General features: G+C 39.5%; 2 protein-coding genes across 2 annotated transcripts; both read left to right on the forward strand.

Annotated features, from left to right (window-relative positions):
* The first annotated feature begins 2,951 nt into the window (after positions 1-2,951).
* On the forward strand, positions 2,952-4,895 carry LOC141002745 (C-type lectin domain family 6 member A-like). Its single transcript, XM_073474138.1, has 6 exons — positions 2,952-3,221; positions 3,300-3,386; positions 3,523-3,591; positions 3,928-4,070; positions 4,176-4,279; positions 4,388-4,895. The coding sequence occupies exons 1-6, from the start codon at positions 3,047-3,049 to the stop codon at positions 4,533-4,535; spliced, it is 726 nt and encodes a 241-aa protein (XP_073330239.1). The 5' UTR covers positions 2,952-3,046; the 3' UTR covers positions 4,536-4,895.
* Positions 4,896-9,684: 4,789 nt separating this feature from the next.
* Positions 9,685-17,299, forward strand: LOC141001162 (equilibrative nucleobase transporter 1-like). Its single transcript, XM_073472188.1, has 11 exons — positions 9,685-9,874; positions 10,866-10,995; positions 12,412-12,458; positions 12,539-12,615; positions 12,721-12,813; positions 12,894-13,033; positions 15,286-15,422; positions 15,925-16,032; positions 16,582-16,768; positions 16,892-17,015; positions 17,117-17,299. Exons 1-11 carry the CDS (start codon positions 9,685-9,687, stop codon positions 17,297-17,299), a joined length of 1,416 nt encoding a protein of 471 aa, XP_073328289.1.
* Positions 17,300-19,686: the final 2,387 nt, after the last annotated feature.

The raw sequence follows: 19,686 nt of genomic DNA on the forward strand, positions 1-19,686 counted from the left end.
GGGGGCGTTTTTAAAATGAAGGTATGCATACAGGCAATATGACTTTTTACTTGTTCACTCATATAGATATTATGAAATCACTTTTTTTTTTAAATCAATAAATAGTTGAATTAATTTACCTTCCTCCACTATAAAGAAAACATTTTCCTGTTTTCAGGGTTTACACTATAACTAAGTTAGCCTATTCTCCCTCACACTGTTTAAGAGCCTTCTTTAAGAGCATTAATCTTTCGGCTCTTAAACAGAATACCTGACTTTTTTTTCGGAATTGGAAATATTGGAAATAGCCACTAAAATGAAAGAGAACTAACACTGCCCCCGTGTGGTCGTAGATGTGCTATGGCAAAGCAATACACCAGCTGTACTATAATAATATTACATTTGAAGTTATAATGGAGGACTAAAAAGGGGAAATGCTGTACAATAGTCTGATCACTACGGCCAAACAATTCATCCACAGAGGTAGATGTGTTAATGCCAGACCATTGTTTCAAATCTCCATGAATGAATAAACAAATTTTAAAAATAAAAATAAAACATTGAAATGTTTAAAAACTAATCGAACCTTGAAGAGCTAAAACAAACTGTAGATAGCTTGATTTCTGATCAGACCTCTGACTTTATTTAACTTATTTCTTTTTGTTTGTTATGTTTTTTGTTCCATCCAGTTTTTATTACCTCAGTCTGTAAATGTGTAACGCTCATTTTATATGGCAACTTATAAATAAAGGGGTAAAGGGGGAGAAAGGAAATTAAGGAGGGATTTGGAGATACAGAAGTATCTGCTGCCGTACCACCAGACTACAGAGCAGCTTCATACCCGAGGCTGTGAGACTCCTCAACTCATCCTCAACAACAACACTCACTGTTTAAAAAAATGACAATAAACTGACCTTGTTCCCTGTACCTCGTTGTCCACATTAAACTGGATACTAAATGTACAATCAATAACTTTTTTATTTCCTACTTTAATATAAAGTTAAAATGGTATAGAGTATACAGTAAATGGTTAAGTACAGGATGTGCATTTGTGACAAGTTGCCAAATCACAGGGTAACACTACTTGTCACACTATGCGGAGACAATTGTCACATTTTATTTTTAAACTAATGAGAACATCATTTTAAGTAGAGGCCACACTTGTTTTGCAGTTAAAAGTCAGATTTATTTAGACAGATGTTTTGAATACGAGGGCCTTATCAGTGTCAGTGCATGAAAAAACAGGAACCCATGAAAGTGAATAAATGAACAAATATGACCAAATACACTCTCACTAGTAAAAACAGGTGTAAATGAATAACATATACTCTCCTCCATTCTGTTGAAAAACAATATAATTTAACATACTTACTTACCAATGTTTTATTACATAAATAGTGCAGTTTTTTTTTTTTTTACTTTAATGGTTGAAGCTTATGACAGTTGTTCTCACCTCAGTTTACAGTAACAAGTACTGCATGAAAAGAGCAAAACTACTTCAGAACAGTAAATGGCACATCTAACAGTGAGGACCCATGGGTAATGCTACCCATGTAACAAGATGCCCAGGTCTCCCGTACTCATTTGAGTATTTCAATTTTACGCTACTTCATGCTTCCTCTGCCCCACATTTCAGAGGAAAACATTGTGCTTTTACTCCACCACATTAATGACATTTGACAACTATATACAGTACTTTGCAAGGTTACATTAAAAACATATGATAAGCTTCTAAGATGTAATAATTTGTTCTATTTATCTAGCAGGTATTATTACAATCAAATTGTTTTTCTCTAACAAAAAAAAGGTCAGAAGCTATAGTGAAAAATGGTCATCACATTTTTCCACAGGCCAAAGGGATGTCTTTAAATCGCTTGTTTTGTCGGACCAACTGTCCACAAACTATTTTATACAATAGGGTGTGAAGGATGAATTGAGGCATCTCACAGCCTGAGGAAAGAAGCTGCTCTGTAGTCTGGTGGTACGGCAGCAGATACTTCTGTATCTCTGTCAGACTGCAGCAGGGTGAACAGATTGTGGCTGGGTTTGGTGTTGTCTTTTAGTATCCTTTGTGCTCTGTGCAGACACCTTGCTTCACCGATAACACTGATGCTCTGTGGATGGGTACCAATGATGTTCTAGGCAGTTGTAATCACAGATAATTGGTCTGGCAGCAAATCATCACATTTGAGAAGCAAGTTCCTCTTGAAGAAAACTTGAAATGCTGACTTTTACTTGGAATCTCCAACTTTGTTTAATATACAGAATATTTCTGACAGTACAGAGCACATTTATCGACACTCCCACAAAGAATATCAATGTAACTGAGCCACAGACAGCCAAAACAGACAAATCACATTAAAATGGCATTGTATTATTTTGAAGAATAATTTTCTAGGCCAACAAATGACCAGTAAGTGGCGCTACACTGTAGCTAAAGAGGTGCAGGGTTCTTCTACTGCTGTCAATACACGTCTACCACCTGTCATGTTTGTATGTACTTTCACACCATATACCACAACAGCATGATGTGGCGTTAACATTAAACAGCACAGAGTATGAAGTGATCTAATAATTTCGTCATGAGTTGATTCACATCTGTAGGCCTACATCCATCATACCAACAGTTTTCACTTCCCTAAACCACCTTGTGCAATATACAGCAAGCCTAAATAGCCTGGTTATTTTTTAGTGACGTGTTCAGTAACATCATTTGATGCCTCACGTTATTGTGTAAATGTAAAGGAAACCCCCTATTTCTTTCAGGTATGTTATTTTATTTATTTTCATTGCTGATCATTTGTTTAGGAAATTGCCAGTGCTGAGGCGAGAGACATCACATGAAGCTGATGCTGCTATAAATACTTGCACTTCATCATGGAATCAGAGAAACTGATGTAACATCCTGTCAGCCTGGCGTGTGGGTCAGCCAAAGCACAGGGTGAGTAAATAAGAAAGTACGGTAACACAGAAATGAGAAGAAACTGTGTCGCAGCATTAAAGGAAGTGTGGAACTGAACAGAAAGAACAAAACGCAAGTGGTTATCCATGGATAAATCACCTAGATATGTCCTATTTAAATAGAGAAATGGAGCTGTCTGAGTACATTTATGACAATGATCTGGCTGAACCAAAGCAAATGGGTGAGGGTGATGAGGCAGAGGAGAGGGTAGTGGATATTTATGAAGGCTCAGACAACTACGAGGGTCACAAAGCTGCGACACCGAGTGCAGTGAAGCCAGGTGAGTAACACACATACAAATCTGCTCTATGCTCTAAATGAATATTTATAATGTTTCCCTGTGACATCTTCCACCCAGGCAGGACTTTTGTCAGGGCTCAAACGTTTTGCCTTTTGCTGCTCTGTGTTCTCCTCCTGGCCGGCATCATAGGAACTGGACTCCACTGTAAAGAATTTACATTCATTTTCTCTTTTAAAAGATCTCACCAACTCAAGTCATCAATTGTTTGTAGATTTGCTGTGCAGTTCAATGAACACTGGGTCAGAAAAGTATCACTGTGTGTATTTAACATCCCGTGCAGGCAGGATCGAACTGCAGACCCACAGCGAGAGCTGGGCCGAAGAGAGAAAACAGACTTTGGTTGAACTCAGTGAGTGGGCAATATATTGATATTATATTGTTATCATGATATGAGACTATCTTTTTGGATTTTGTATATCGCTACAGTGATACGGCAAAAGTGTTGTCTCTTCCTGCATTATAGTAAAGGGATATCTTTTTCTCAACTTACTAGACTGTTCTACTGTGTGTGTGTGTGTGTGTGTGTGTGTGTGTGTGTGTGTGTGTGTGTGTGTGTGTGTGTGTGTGTGTGTGTGTGTGTCTGTGTATCTGAACATTATTTCTAGACCATATCACTCAGCCCTAGTTTGTGTGACAGAGAGTTTCTGTGTGTGTTTAAATTGACTTTTGACACTTTAACTCGCAGGTGACTTCTGTAAGGAAAGATGCACATCATTCAACAACAGTTTTTACTACATTTCTTCGGGAAAAAAAAGCTGGGACGACAGCAGAGAGGACTGCAAAGGCAGAGGGGCAGATCTGGTCATTGTAAACAGCAAGGAAGAGCAGGTAAAATAAAACAAGTTGGGTGGAGCAGGGTGTTTTGTTTAGTTAAAGCTGTGCATGAGCCCACATTTTGATAGTTCTGGTGACTTCTAGTATGCTGTGCTGCAGATGTTCATCAATTCTGTAACACTTGTTGTCTGGATTGGACTGACTGACAGAGAAGAAGAGGGAACATGGAGATGGGTAGATGGTTCAGTTCTGAACAGCACAGTGTAAGACATTTTCTGTCTCGTGACAGCCTGTTAGCTGATTATCAGCACATTGTGCATCCAGTTCTGCAATGACCACAGCCAATCATTTGACTGTCCATGTTTAAATAGGTTTTGGAGATATTCGGAGCCCAGCGGGAAGCTTGGAGGAGGGAAGAACTGTGTTGATATCTACTGGTACAGAGAGGAGAGAAGCTGGAATGATGAAAAATGTGCCACACAACATCATTGGATCTGTGAAAGAATGATTGACTTCTAACATTATTTTTCATAATTAAATGAAATTCAAAAATACAGTGAGGAGCTACATACCAGAAGATTGTAGCTTTATCTTTTGTTTATAAAGCACTCTAAAAAAAAAAAAATGAAGCAGAAGAGAGAATATTAGGAACAAGATTAGGGGGCATCCTGGTAGCGTACGACCCATGTGCAGAGTCTGAGTCTTTGGCAATATTAGCTAGTTTACTTTCATCATGTAATGCTTTTGATTAAAGTTTAAATAGTGAGTTTACACCTAACATATTTTAAAAGAAAGTGAAAAATAAATGGTCTTAAGTTTTACTTTAAATTTACGAGACAATGTGCTACCCAAGCTTGAAAATAAAAATATCCACAGGAATTTGATGTTGAGTTTTGTCATGACTTTAGTGTCCAAATAAAATAAATGATTTTCTTTTTTTTTAACATATATAAAATGTGTGTAAAAAATTATGGGTTTTTTTGTATGTTTAACGGGAGGAATTTTCCAGACTTGTGATCCATGAGAAAGTGATCCATCAAGAGTTGACAGGATAAGTTTTTGTATATTGCAAATCCTGAAAATGAAAGTGTTACTTTTTTTATTTCTATTTTGTCACACACACACGTATAGGGTAAAGGATTTTCGATTTGATCTGATCAAATGTCACTTCCACTGTACAAAGTTCCACTACACTCACAACTTCTGTTGCACCGCCTTTCCTAACAAATAATAGACAAGCATATAAGGCAAATAATCTAAAAAGACCTTCTTACCAAGTTTAAGTGTGATTCTTCAGCGCTGACTGCAGTGGCACCTCAGTGTTGAAAGATAAGGACTACAATCACAAGCTTGCCTTTCATGAAGCACCGAATCAGCCAATAGCAGGCCTCCAACGAAGACATGTAAGAGCTGCATTACATCAAACATCACAGTTCACGCAAGCCTTGTCTATATAAAGGGACACTAGAAGTTTTGGGGAAGAAATTCAAACTCAGAATTTTTATATTTACAATAATGAGGTAATAATACAAATACATAACTGAATAAACAAGAAGGCAGGGTCCGCCACATATAAACAAAGTAAAACAGTATGAAATTGTGTTGTCCTTTAAGGTCATTTTGTTTATTCAGTTTATTCAGTCATGAAAACAGAGAAAGTTTGTTTATTTAGTTGTTTAGGCATGAAATATCAGTCAATGAAGATCTTTCTCTTCTGATTAAAAATTCTTCCCCAAAACTGCATAGTGCACCTTTAAGAGCACCCGTCATGGATTGTCTCTGTCCTTATACTACGATCAGCTACAACACTGAAACTGCTGACAGGTGATGTGATTAACATTAATCATGTCGTTACAATGCAATGTTCTGCCGGGAAACCTTGGGGCCTGGCATCTATGTGGATGCCACTTGACATGCACCACCCATCCAAACATCGTTGTGGACCAGGAACACCCTAATTAATCATCAATTCAGTGTCATATCCAGATATTTTACTTTTATTTATATGGACTGTATCTGCTATTTGGGATGATATTCATCGAAATCTAAAAGATTTGATTTCTACAGTGAAGTCCATGTTGTTTAAATGTGAAATAATGTATTTAATAACAGGGAACGACCTTATAACACAATGTCACAAGGCTTTATGATTCCTCGTCTTGTCACATTCCTGTGGCTTGTAAACTCTTGTTGTGCAATTCAGCAGAAGTAGTGATCACTGTAAGGACTTGTCTTTCCACCCATTGGGCAGTGTTGATCAACCTGAGAGGTGCAGTGAAGTAAGGCTCAGACAAACTCGGAGACAATCACAGTGCAGAGGACAAGTGAGAGACCAGCTCACACTTGGATGTGGATTCCCTTTACCCATCATCACACCATATGTTCTTGGTGAGCATCAAACTTGATTAACTGACTGTCGGCGCTGAATGGGAGAGAGCATTCATGCAGAGCAACCTGTTTAACAGAGACTAGAGAAGGGATAATGTAGGATACATTTCTAAATAATCTGATTAAAATTATTGTAACTATTAATCGCAAGTGTTTGTGGATGTGTTATTCTGTTGTCATTTAGGCGCTGCATACAAACTATTGTGAGGAAGGATAAACATATATGTGGTTTGACTGTTAGTTTGTGAGGAGCTGCTCAACATGATTGCAAAATGTTTCAAATATTTTTATTTGTGAAGCAACAGGTAGTCAGCAGTACAATTTCTAGTATAAACATTGCTTCATTTCAATATATTCAAAAACAGACAAACAAATAACAAATAATCAAAACAAACAAACAAAAAGTACATAAACAATGTTGGGAAGATAAATAAATAAAAAAACAAAACAAAAAACAAAAGCAACCAAACAATAAAATAAGCACTGAGACCTCCCTCCCCGTCCCACCCCACCCATCAAGTGCCACTCAGGTCTGTGTTACATCTCGTCTTAGAAATGAGGTTATTGGTTCCCAGATCTTTTCAAAGTCTTCTAGCTTGTCATGAAGAGCATAACGAATCCTTTCCAAGTGTAATGTGTCAGTCAATGCAGTTACCCAAGCCCTGAAAGTTGGTGTCTCCTTCAGTTTCCAGTGTAAGAGGACAAGTTTTTTACCACATAGGAGGCAGTAAGACAGAAGGTGGCGCTGAGCATTCTGCAGACTTCCAAAGTTCACTGATGCCCCCAGTATAACCAAAAGTGGATCTGGTCTTATTGTAGTTTTAAAAATCTTTGAAAAGAATGAAAATATTGCTGTCCAAAAAGCCTCTAGTTCAGGGCATAGTACATAGCTGTGCAGTAAGTCTGCATCTGCCCGATTGCACTTTTCACAGATGGGTGACACGTCTGGAAAGATTTTATGTAATTTAACCCTTGAGTAGTGTAACCTGTGCAGGGTTTTAAACTGGATCAAACAATGTCTAGCATTCAAAGAGCAGATGTTGACATACTTCAGGCTTTCCTTCCAGATATCTTCTGCTATTCCCATACCCAGTTCTGTTTCCCACCTTTCCTTTATACACTCCATATTTACTTGATCTTGCTCTTGCAACAAATCGTATACAAATGAAATTGCCTTGCTTTCCGTTACGCAGTCTCTGAGACATCTGTCTAGCCTGTTAGGTGTAGAGTTTTCAAAGTGATTCAAATGCGTCCTTACAAAGTGTCTGATTTGAAGATATCTAAAAAATTCATTTTTCGACAGACCATACTTCTCCTGCAGTAATTGAAATGATGAAAATGTCCCATTAATGTAGAGGTCTCCTATACTTCGCAATCCAAGTTCTTTCCACCTATCGAAGCCTCCATCTATGATAGAAGGGGTGAATGATGGATTTGCTGATATCGGGAGTGTAAATGATAGTTTCCTAAGTTTAAGTTGCTTTGTTATTTGCCTCCAGATCTGAATAGTACTGTGAATGACTGGGTTATAGTTATAACACGATTTTTTAAGGTGGATGGGAGACATTATAATAGCACCAATTGAGTAGGGAATACAATACATGATTGCAAAATGGCATCAAATAAAATATATTCACTTTAAATATTACAAAACTGCGGAGCCCTGGTTGAGTGTTTGTGCATGTTGGTTATTGACACCCTTTCCCTGTGTCTCTCTCTGAGGTTACCAGAGGAAGCTGATTGTGGTAACAGCTAGATCTGGAGCCCCTGGGCCCTGTGCTCTGGAGGATATGAAAGTCCAGCCTCTAACTGGGCTGACTCGCTCTCTTGCTTTTATCTCATCTCCCTCACCAGCGCCTGCACCTTTTTTGTTTCGTTTAAAACATGTTTCTACCAGCTGACGTGTGATCAGACAGATAGTGTTATTACAGTTATAAAAAAATTACCAGATCTGTCATCTAAGACAATTAGTAGCCTATACAGATGGGCTGCTCTTTACTCTAGTGACTCTCTTTACAGCCACCTTAAGGCAGCACGTCTCTGCCCATCTGCAGTCTCTAGCTAGAGAGATCTTGATCACTGACAAGACAGAGATGGGCATGGCAGGTTTGCTGGCTAATCTCCCCCTCCAGGTAAAGAAGGTTTTTTTCTTCTTGTTCCATACTGTTGAATGGCACAGCCGGGCTTTGCATTTCCATCTCAGCTGGGCTACCTGCTTGAAGGTGTGTCTTAAAAGAATGACTTCTTGGCTTCTGAAGCAGCATTACAGGTTTCTCTCTCTGCGGCATGATGTGCATAGCACTTATGGGAGCATGTAGGTGAATAAATCGGATCAGATAATACATTTTCCCCTCTCAGATATCCGATCCAGTGATTTTGGCCAATAACGGACCGATACAGATACTGAATATCTGATTGGCGCATCCCTAGTAATAAATAGCTTGGTAACAGCAATTACCAGGATCACAGAAGTTACCTAGAAAAACACAGACATAGCTGTCTACAGTATGATAGAGCTCAATAACAAACATTGACAGTTTGCCATGGTATTCATCTCCAACTGAAAGTAGTTGAGCAGGTTCTTCTGTGTGCTGTACTGAGGCAACTGGACTTGTTTCAGTTTCTTGAAGACGTTTCCCCTCTCATCCAAGAGGCTTCTTCACTTCTAACTAACTGGAGGGGAGTTGCAGGCTTTTAAACTCTGTGTGGGAGTGTCCTTACAGAGTCGTTAAGTACACGTGTGAGCTCTGAGTTTCAGAGTCGTTAGGGCCACTTGGGTCATTGACCCAACTGGCTGTTGACCCAACTGATCTTCATGTGGGTTGCCAATGCTAGGTGAGCCCAGGTGTGAGTGGTTGTTAAGCTGTTTGGGGAGAGAACTCAGTACTGCATTGTAGGTGGGTGATAAGTAATGTCCTATCTCACACATCTTGAATAGCTGTAATGCTTACAAAGGACTGAAGGACAGAATAGTGGACCTCATAACAAAGAACATATCAAGAAATTTTTCACTCTCTGTGAGAACAAACATTCCTGTGACATACTCGCAGGTTGGTGGTAAGAGAGCTTCTGTAATAAGCTGCTATTTATGTTTCATTATGTGAAGACCTGTGCCAATGATTTATGATCTCACGAGAATGTACTCAGCTGATCCTCCAGTATTTGTGTCTTGTGGGGTTCTCTTCGATGTGTACTGTGATGGTTTTACAGCTCTGCTCATCATAATTCAACAGCATCATTCCACTTTGCTCTCTTGGCAGAAGCAGCAGAGTTTGGCAATATGTTCGAAATCCAGGGAGGAAGACACAAGTTGCGCTGGCTGATGCTGCTGTCTGGACTAGTAGAGAATTTGTTCTTCACGGGGATCGTCTACGGCTGGGCTTCTCTGGTGTTTGCGCTGAAAGCTGATGGATACTTTGCTGGATACTGTGTCAACATCACCAGAGAGGAGGACAATGCTGTGTTCATAGGTATATGAAGAGGCATAAATTGTAAAAAAAAAAAAAAAAAAAAAGGTTCGTTGACATGTACTTAAATGAGTTCAGCTTCAGGGGAAATGAGGGCAAACTAACAACACAAATCTTTCCCAATCTGTGTCCACTAAATATCACTTACTTTTCAAGGCATTAACTAATACAATGCCTGTTCAAAACATGCGGTTGGGCACAGATTATCTGGTAATGTGAGGGGTTTACAAATCCAGTTTATAGCCTCCTGAACTGCTAGACTCATCAGGGTTAACCCAATAATATCAAACATGTTTTTATATTGACGATGTGAAATCTAGATGATTACATCAACACTTTCCAAGCTGGACCACAACAACTAATGAGAGAGGCATCTGTCTGTGCTGCCGAGCAAGGGTAAACATTCTATACCTTGAGGCTAACGTAAGCTAGCATGCTACTCTTGACAAAAACTTAAAATCTCACCTAAAGTCTCATTTGTTGACCGCGTCTCCCCACTCATTTAGCCTCTCTTGACTGTCTGCTTTTGTTTTTTTTCTCGCTGCAACGTGATACTAAAGCAAGTTGTTGCACCACACTAATTTTGTTTATGTCTGCTTCCCCTTGAGACCACATGAGAGGGATCTCCTGTGAGCCCAGCTTCAGTCTGCAGAGCAATGAAGCCAAAGCACTGAAGCCTTGCCCCCGCTGCTGCACAGAGCTGTGTTCGCTGTTTATTCAAATACCGAACGTGTCCACATTGCACCAAATTTGACACTGCACTTCTTTGGGTCTGTAGCAACGAACCTGCCAAGTGTGAAGTAGATCAGATGAGCAGATCATGAGATGTGCGAAAGAGAATCCTTGCTTTATAGTATATGATAATTAATATGTTAAGAGACATTAAAGAACACAAAATTAGGCTAATTCGCACAGGAAATACAGTAAACATATAGAAGCATTCAGCTGTTTCCATATTGACCTCTTCTCCTTGTTTCATCTTTATTTCTTCCAGATTGTAGCGGTCAGGATGAGCACTTCTCTCGAGTAATGTCTGTCGCTTCCATCAGCAACACAATAATACGCTTCCCCACTGGCTACATTTTTGACCGCTGCGGAACCGCAGCAACGAGGCTAATAGCTATGTGAGCAAAACTGTGTCAAGTCTGTTTTTTTTGGTTCATGACTAAATAAGCTGTAGAAGCTGTTAACCTGTGTCGTATATTCTGTGGCGATGCTGATGAAGATGTTTGAAGAAAAGCTCCGCCGACACTGTCTTAGTTGTATAACAAATTTATTACAATAAGATCAGTATCATATACAAGTAACACGTTACTTGGAGAGTCTCCAGCCGAATAATGAGAACTCTCCCGAAGACATGCAGACAGCTCCTTATATACCGAGCTTGTTTTGGTCAAAGACTTAATTACCACACATGATCCACATTAAAGAGGGACAGATAAGAAGAGAGGCCTCTTCACCTCTGACCCAGGACTTCCATGACTCTGCTAAACTTTAACATTTTATACCTGTTACCTTGACCACATATTGTTCAAAACAAAAGGAAGGGACTGATAAGAAGAGAGGCAAGAAGTGAAGCGCCCCTTTACCTCTGTCCCATCCCGTGACAGCAAATAAGTTAAGCAAGCCATCAGCAGGTCCAACCTGTTTACAATGTCATCAACCCGGTAACCCTGACCAAATCATCTCCAGGTCAGGAAGGCCCCAACAGCAACTAACATTCCAATATGTTTTCCAAATACTCATATTAATATGCTGCATCTAACAGCAGACACCTCACCTGTAAGGCGATAAATGTAGGTGGCACAAAGCTGACAATGTATAATTTACTTGCTGGGTGTGGCTAAAAACATGCTAGATTATTTGTGACAGGGTTGCTGGCATAGAGGGGAAGGGCAGCACTGCATGGCTCGAGGGATGGCAGCGACAGTCAGTCCTGACTGAAAACAAAAATTGGATGAATTGCCATGAAACAGCTTTTTCTCTGCATTTTGGCTTACCGTACTCACTCACTGAAAACCGAGCTTTTGGAAAACTCCTGCCAGGGTGAAGACATTCAGAATTTTTTTTTTAGTCTTTACATCTGGACGGGCAGAAACTGAGATTTTTGGAAATGATGACGCAGACACATGTTTATCAGTGTATGAAGCATCATTGGCAAATGTGAACCTGGAGTATGTGTTATGATATTGGAGTATTGAAGTTTGTGCAGTGATGGAACGGATGTTATATTGTTTGACGTCACAAACTTTGATAATACAATGATGGAAAAGAGACAAAACTCAGTTTCCAAAAATACCCGTGTACGTGGGAACTAGGCCTGAGATGTTTCCCTGATCCAACACATCTGATTCAAATGAATGGGTCGTTTACAGGCTTCAGCAGAGCTTTCAGATATAAAATTTAAACATGCGGGGCAGTGAGCCAACAGGAACATAACTGACAAACACTGCACTATGGTGACTTTACTAGTATAGTGACATTTTGACCAGAAAGAATTCTGACCTGTTTCAGTCTCATGATTGATCATCTTCTTGCAGATCTTTGTACACCACTGGCACATTGTTCATCACACTGTCAAACACAGGTATGTTGATTTGTATAGCACATAGGGTAGATCCTTTATCAGGTCTCAGAAACAGTGTTGTCTCTGTCTTTCACACATAGAGACGTCGTTGTTGCTCTACCCTGCATTGTCATGTATCCTTATGGCTGGAACAATCCTCTACATCACCAATTCCCAGGTTTGTGGTGACCTTGTCTAAAAACTAATGTTGCTGTATGAAAGCTTACGATAAGGAAAACAAAATCAGTATGCAGGTTTATTGGAGGTGACTTCTCTGTTCAAGGTGGGGAACCTATTTGACTCCTATCGCTCCACCGTCATCACCCTCTACAATGGGGCCTATGACTCCTCTGCTGTTGTCTTTCTCATCATAAAGGTAATAGATATTTGATGCAATATAGACCCCAGACCCCCAAATTATGTATACATCTTCTCCTTTTGTCTTCCTGTCAAAAGCTGCTGCGTGAAAGAGGAGTATCTCTTCAGTCATCTTTTCTCTTCGTCACCTTGTGCAACATAATCCACCTCCTACGTACCATCTTCCTCATGCCCAGAGGACATATCCCTTACCCACTGCCGGAAACCTTCACTTATGGGTCAGAGCAAACTCCACCATCCTGATCAACTTAAGCTTGTGCCAGGTGAATTTGTTCTCCCTCACCACCTCTGCTCCAACAGAATAGGCTGCCCAAGCCGAAGGAGAGGAAGAGGAGAGGAGGAGAAGTCCAAGAAGGAGGAAAGAGAGGAAGCAGATGTGAAGAAGGATCAAAAGGACAAGAGAGCAGAGGATGAGATGTCCGCCTTGCATCTGCTCAAAAAGCCACTGCCCGAGCCCAAGAAGGAGGAAGGTTAACGTCATTTATGTTTCTTCTTGAATGTGACTTACAATCACAATTTTGGTCTCCAGCTCCAATAGGACTCATTTGGATGGCAAAGCTGTCATTATTTACTTGAAAGGAAAATCCACCCCAAAACATGCAAAGTGGTAGGTAAAGTTTTTGTACTGCATTGAAAAGGTCCCATATGGTATAAAGTGAGATTTCCATGTCCTTTTTGATTATAAAGTTGGGTGCTTATTTTGAGGTATGAACCTGAAAGTGAGTATGACATGGGACCTTTAAAGGGGCACTATGTCGTTTTGTTAGAATTTACAATATTAGTGAGGTATTGATAATAATAATAATAATAATATAAAATCAGAAACATTTATTTTTTCCATAACTGAATAAACAAGCTGTTCTAAATAAGGTCCCCAGAACACTGTTTGAAGCATGACACGTGGCAGAGTCCGCCAGATATAAACAAAGTAAAACTAAATTTGTATTGTCTGTTAAGATCAGCTGGTTTATTCTGTCATGAAATGAGGAGAGTTTGTTTATTTACTTTGTGTAGGCTTCAAAAAAATCAGTCAATGAAGATCTTTCTCTTCTGATTACAATTTTTTTCTCCCCAAAACTACATAGTGTACCTTTAAGTATGGGATCTTTTTGTTGTGGGTTTTCTTTTCTAGTGTTTTTAGTAGAATTTAAGTGGAGTTTGCTCTCAAACTGGCAGCAAACATTAGGGCCCGTATTCAGAAAGCATCCTAGCCCTTAAGGGAGAAAATCTATTTGGAGTAGGGAGGAGGACCTCTAAGAGCCTCGGGAGTTTCTTAAGCAGAGGAGAAACTGGTGGAAAGACAAAGAAGAAGGTAAACTATTCTCCAAACACTGAGTCACAATGAGTTAATAAAACGCTGGGGTTTAGATCGTGCAGGGGATAATGTTTGTGGTTGATCTCATAAGAGGTGCGCTCACGTGTCCAACTCAACGCAACGATACAACAGCAGAAATTTTAGTGATCACAACACTGAGATATTTGGTAAATGTAAAAATAAATATCTACATTTAAATGTAATATCGCAAAAGTGATTTCTGATACAATTTTCCATCCATAAAGTGATCACACAACCTATAGTCCATAATCATCTCCAACTTGTTACATAGCACTCCTCACTGGTGTGCTCCCTTTAATATTGTTTTATAGTTGCTGTCAAATAGACTAAGCATGCAGGCCTCCTAAAACTGCCTGCATAGTGAGTACATGTAAGGATGCATGCACTATCAGCATGTCAATAGGCTACTACTAGTAGATCTGTGTTTTCCAACATTTTTAAGCTTCTTTAGAGTCTTACACTTACTATACTTATTAAACAGAGATATCAATTACATAAAATAATATTCATTATTACACCCTGTCTAAATAGAGATGATTATGCTTGATTTCACTGTCCTTTCTTTGCATTTTTATTCATTTCTCTGATCAACCAATCACAGCTTTTAAAAGATTGTATCACACCTACCGACGGGGTCAACCAGGCCACCTCACTAAGATAAAAGCTTCTGTCTCTTCCATGCTCAGAGTTGCTCTAAGTTTCCTAAATCACTGTAAAGTTCGGACTCCTCGGCTAGAAGTTTTTAGGCTAAGTTAGGAGCTCTCTGAGAGGATTCTCAGGATGTTTGTGAATACGGTTCCACATATTTTTGGCTTACAGAATTGGGACATACTACATATTGGGAGATACCAAATTGGTTTCTGGCATACCTAATCATATGATAGAATGAATACTGGAACACAGCCGCAATCTTCTCTGCCTAATCAAAAGTGATACTCAGAAATGATATCTCCACCTCGGATGGAAGTAGGAGACACAGGGAAGGTAGATACGCAATGTGGTCCACAGCAACATCATTTTGTCACAATTTGATCAGATCTGATAGTCTAAGAGTAAGCAAAGCTATTTTCTTTCTACATAAACATTGATTCATCTGATTTCTGCCCTCCAACTTTCCGTCCATCCAGTTGCTAGTTTCCAGAGCTGTGTGCTGTCCTGGCTCTTCCTGTGGCACGTGGTGTGGGTGGTCACTATCATCTTCTGTCACATCATCTTCTTAACCAATGTCAACCCCGTGCTCACCCGGCTGGCCAATGACGACCAAACCTTGGGTAAGATATAACAGCATTTTTTAAGTGTGTCAAATGACATAAGCAGAGGCAGCAGTGTGTAGGTTGACTTCACCAGTCGGTGTTAGTTTTCTGTGCAAATGTATACCATGCCATTAAAAAAAACGTCATGCTTTCTGACTGGATAGTGGGTGTCAATTAATATCATATATTGGGAAACCTCAAAAGTAAATAGTTAAAGCCCTGTTCTGAGTCAGTGCTCGAGGAGAACTGTTGCCACATTGCTGCTTAAAGCTCAACTATGTTAGAGAGATAGTAGAGAAGAAGCTGCAACAACCACTGTTGATCTTGAAAAAAGGCCTGAGGGCTGAAACGTCATCAAATTAAAAAGAATGAAACCAGGGTTCACTTGTTCCTGTTTTCTTGTCTACTTCCAGTGATCAACACCTCATTCCAGCCCTTGGTGTGATATAGGTTTTGATTATTTACCACTGTTTCCTCCCCCAGACTAAACTTGGTCTTTTTGTCTAACCTTCCCCTCAAGTGAGTCACTACACCAATGTCTATGCCCTGACCCAGCTGTGTGGAGTGTTCATGGCTCCCTTGAACGGCCTCATCATGGACAGACACAAGGGCAAGCCTCTGGATCCAGGTTAGCTGGCTAGCTTTCTTCAAATCATAGTGTGGAACAAAGCTTTTTATTTGACTAAATGTTGGGCTATATGTCGCTCTTAGTTCTAAACCTAATGGCTAATTTAGCTATAGAGCTCTAGAGCTCTAGAACCCAAAGAACAAACCCATTTTGTTCTCTGTTGAATTAAAGATCTCAACAGAAATACAGAAACTGTATGTGATAACTAACAGTAAATCAAATATTAAATGAGGGGGAAGGCAGTACATAGTGTCTTGTTAAGTTGAAATGATCACACCTGAGGGGAGGCGTTTTCTTTCGTTATCCTTCTCCCTGCCTCGGGTGTGACCACAGTCGATTAACAAAAGAAAGATCTTCAAACTGGATCCTTAAATGCTGAGCTTTTGACCAGGCGTACTTCCTAAAAAACCCTTTTTAAGGGTTCTCCAAAATAAAAGTACCGAACTTCACTTTTTATGTTTGCCTGAGTTGTCCTTTAGTTATTTCCTCTATTGGCAGTTCCTATAAAGACTCCACAGTTTACCAAGCATCATCTGTCATCTTTCTCAGGAAAAACCTTGCGGGAAGCCGACCTCCATTCGTCCTCTCTCGCCCTCTTCCTGACCTCCCTACAGTGTTTCCTCCTCTGTGTGTGTTTCACCTGTCCTATCCTCCCTCTGCAGTACGTCACCTTTGTCCTGCAGGTTCTCAACAGCGGCTTCTTTTACGGAGGCCACCACACCTTCATCAGCATCGCGTACGTACCCATTTCCTTTTTAATTCCACCACAATATTCCATCAGCAATCCCTTTTCAGCTCTCTGAATTTGCTACTGCTCCTTCTTCATTTTCTCCTCTCTCCCTCTCCATCTCTCCCCCAGCTTCCCGATGTCTCATTTTGGGAAGATGTCGGGGGTGGCGATGTCATTTGCAGCTCTGGCGCTGCTTCTCCAGCTTCCGGTCCTGCACCTCATCCAGCACCAGCTGCATGGTGACCCACTCTATGTAAGTGGCCAGAGGTTCTGTGATAAGCTTTGATTAAAACCTATTGAGTCATCTCGGACCACATATATTCCATATTCCTCTTCTGTCTGTCGTTCTCACAGGTAAATGTAGGTGTCACCGTGCTGTCTCTGCTTGCTTTTACTCACCCGGTACATGTCAGCCTCTACTGCACAAAGCTGGCCAAACAGAGAAAGACTGAACAAGAAGTGGATAAACAAGGGTCTGCAATGCTGACTTTATCCGGTGTAACAAATGTGGAAAATGAAAATGAAAGAATTGTATGACGCGGACATTATGAGGATAGTTTCTCATTTCGGAAACACAGTTGCCTGCAGACCACACAAATGATTTACCATGTTTTAATGAATCATGTTAAAATGGTTTTTAAACATTAAAAACTTTATTGTGTACTTGTTTTTAACTGAGGTGTTGATTTAAGTTGTCATTGTTATGTTCTTCATATATTTTTGCATCCAATACAATATTTGCTTGAAAATTTTGATTTATAAAGAAAACAAATACATTCCTAATCGTGAGTATGTCATGTGAAGTTTTATATGTGTAGTCCACTGGGACTGTATATATGAGTTCATTTCAAGTCTATTTAAAAGTACATTTAAAGGTATATTCCAAGTAAATAAAAAAACATAAATGTTAAGCTAGTAGTACAAAAATGATATATGAGTAGTCGACTGTGTGTATGATGTTAAATGTGTCATTGATAATATTCAGCCACTAAATGTGGCATCTGACATTGCACTGACGTCACACCACCGCTGTTGTTCGAGTCATCTGCCCCGTCAAGTGGTCGCCAGTTTGTTACACTACCTAACCTTGCTAATGTTAGCTAGCTAACGTAACGCTGCTAACACTAGTTAAGTAACATTAAGGTCACTAACCCTAGTTAGGGTCAGGGTTCACTTTAATGAGTTTTTTCCCCACTAACCAACTGTCCTTACACAGACACAAACAAAACAATCATATTGGACCCGGCAAAATGTTTATGAATTGATTACTGATTAATTATGAATATTAATTTCATTATTAATTCACAATCATAATAATGTTTTTGAGGAAAAGATATACTTTTATTCTGCACCATTCAACAAGCTCTGTAGATGTATTATTTCTAAAAAATGATTTGTCCCCATAAAATTGTTATCAATATGACCTTTAAGTTCACTCAAGGGAGAACTTAAAAGTATATTTGCAGTATGAAATTATTAAACTAGTAGTTTACGAAAGGTAAACTTTATACTACAGCAATGGCCTGAAATTCCTAGGGTTTCCCTTCCCTTTTAATCTCAGTGCCCCCTGTCTCTCCCTGTGCACAACATTATAAGGGTACAAAGTAAGCGACTAGCTGGTGATGGAAGATGAGTATCTAGCAGCTAAATAGCCAGATAAATGACCAAAACAGAGCTAAGGAAAAAAAACGGAAAAACATGACTCTAAAGAATGTTGCTAACAGGCTAGCATTAACAGCTTTATTAGGCAATATTACATGTCAGGGTTTTGCCTCTGTCACCTTATCTTTTGAGTTCTTCTGGTCTTATGATCCAAAATAATTCAAACCAGTGCAGCAACTGATAAACAAACAAGCAAACATTTTCTGAAAATGTAATAAAAATTACAACATAAACATAATACAAATTGACCAATGATCTAATAAAATATACGAACTGGTATTGTAATAACTTTTTTTTAATGATGTAACCTTCCTCAGCACACCCTCACCTGTTCCCACATTCCTTTACCTCCCTTATCCACCTGATTCCTGTTTCCCCTTATCAGCCCAATAGTATATTGACCGGTTAATTCCCATCAGTACTATGACAGATTGTTTTGAGTTGTTTTTGGTTATGTGCCTTGGCTTTGGAGCTTCTGGACCCAGGCCCCTTGTCATCTGTAAAGCAATAGAAGGATAAATAAGTAAAGGATTACCTTATCTTAACCAACCTGCCTGACTGACCTTCTGCCTGATCCTTGGACTCAGGATTCTTTGCCTTACCTTTTTTTTTTTTAAACATTTGCTTATGTGGACCTTTGCTTGTCTTGTGACTCTTGTGACTCTGACCTGGTCTGCCTGCTTTTGTCTGTGTTTGGATCTTATCCCTGTTAGCTGTATTCTGGCCAGCTTACCTGTGGCAGAGCCAGGCGAGCGGTTTCCCTCTGTTTTCAGTCTTTTTGCTAGGCTAAAAGCTAACCATCTGAAAGTGGTAGCTTCATATTCTGAATACAGATATGAGTGTGTTATCTATCTTCTCATCTTACATCTTACTCTTGGAAAGAAAATAAAGTGTACTTCGCAAAATATCTATATATCTTTTAAGTATCTGAATGAGCAAGAACAGATATTGTGATAGTTAAAGCTGCATTGCTGGATATTTGGCCTTGAGGGGGCAAAATAACTCCTCAGCAAACAGTCACTGACACATCCAGCACAGGTTTAGGTAACCAACCAGATAACAATACATGGCCAAAGTCTGTGGACACCTGACCATCACACCTATATGAGCATGTCAGACATCCCACTCTAATCCCACTAAAAATATTTTGTATTATATAGCATTAAAAGAGAAGTTCACCCAAAAAAATTAAAATTCAGTCTTTATCACCTCTCATCAATGCAGTTGGAAAGTCAGGTGAAGCTCTGCAGTCCACAAAATAT

The sequence above is a fragment of the Pagrus major genome, chromosome 1 (genome assembly GCF_040436345.1).
Source record: "Pagrus major chromosome 1, Pma_NU_1.0".
NCBI lineage: Eukaryota > Metazoa > Chordata > Actinopteri > Spariformes > Sparidae > Pagrus > Pagrus major.

Excerpts from the sequence above, each read along its gene's own strand:
- LOC141002745 (XM_073474138.1), top strand. The coding sequence starts at position 3,047 with ATGTCCTATTTAAATAGAGAAATGGAGCTGTCTGAGTACATTTATGAC. Across the intron at positions 3,592-3,927 it reads ACAGACTTTGGTTGAACTCA|GTGACTTCTGTAAGGAAAGA; the intron begins GTGAGTGGGCAA and ends TTTAACTCGCAG. Across the intron at positions 4,071-4,175 it reads TAAACAGCAAGGAAGAGCAG|ATGTTCATCAATTCTGTAAC; the intron begins GTAAAATAAAAC and ends GCTGTGCTGCAG.
- LOC141001162 (XM_073472188.1), top strand. The coding sequence starts at position 9,685 with ATGTTCGAAATCCAGGGAGGAAGACACAAGTTGCGCTGGCTGATGCTG. Across the intron at positions 15,423-15,924 it reads CAATGACGACCAAACCTTGG|TGAGTCACTACACCAATGTC; the intron begins GTAAGATATAAC and ends CTTCCCCTCAAG. Across the intron at positions 17,016-17,116 it reads TGCATGGTGACCCACTCTAT|GTAAATGTAGGTGTCACCGT; the intron begins GTAAGTGGCCAG and ends TCGTTCTCACAG.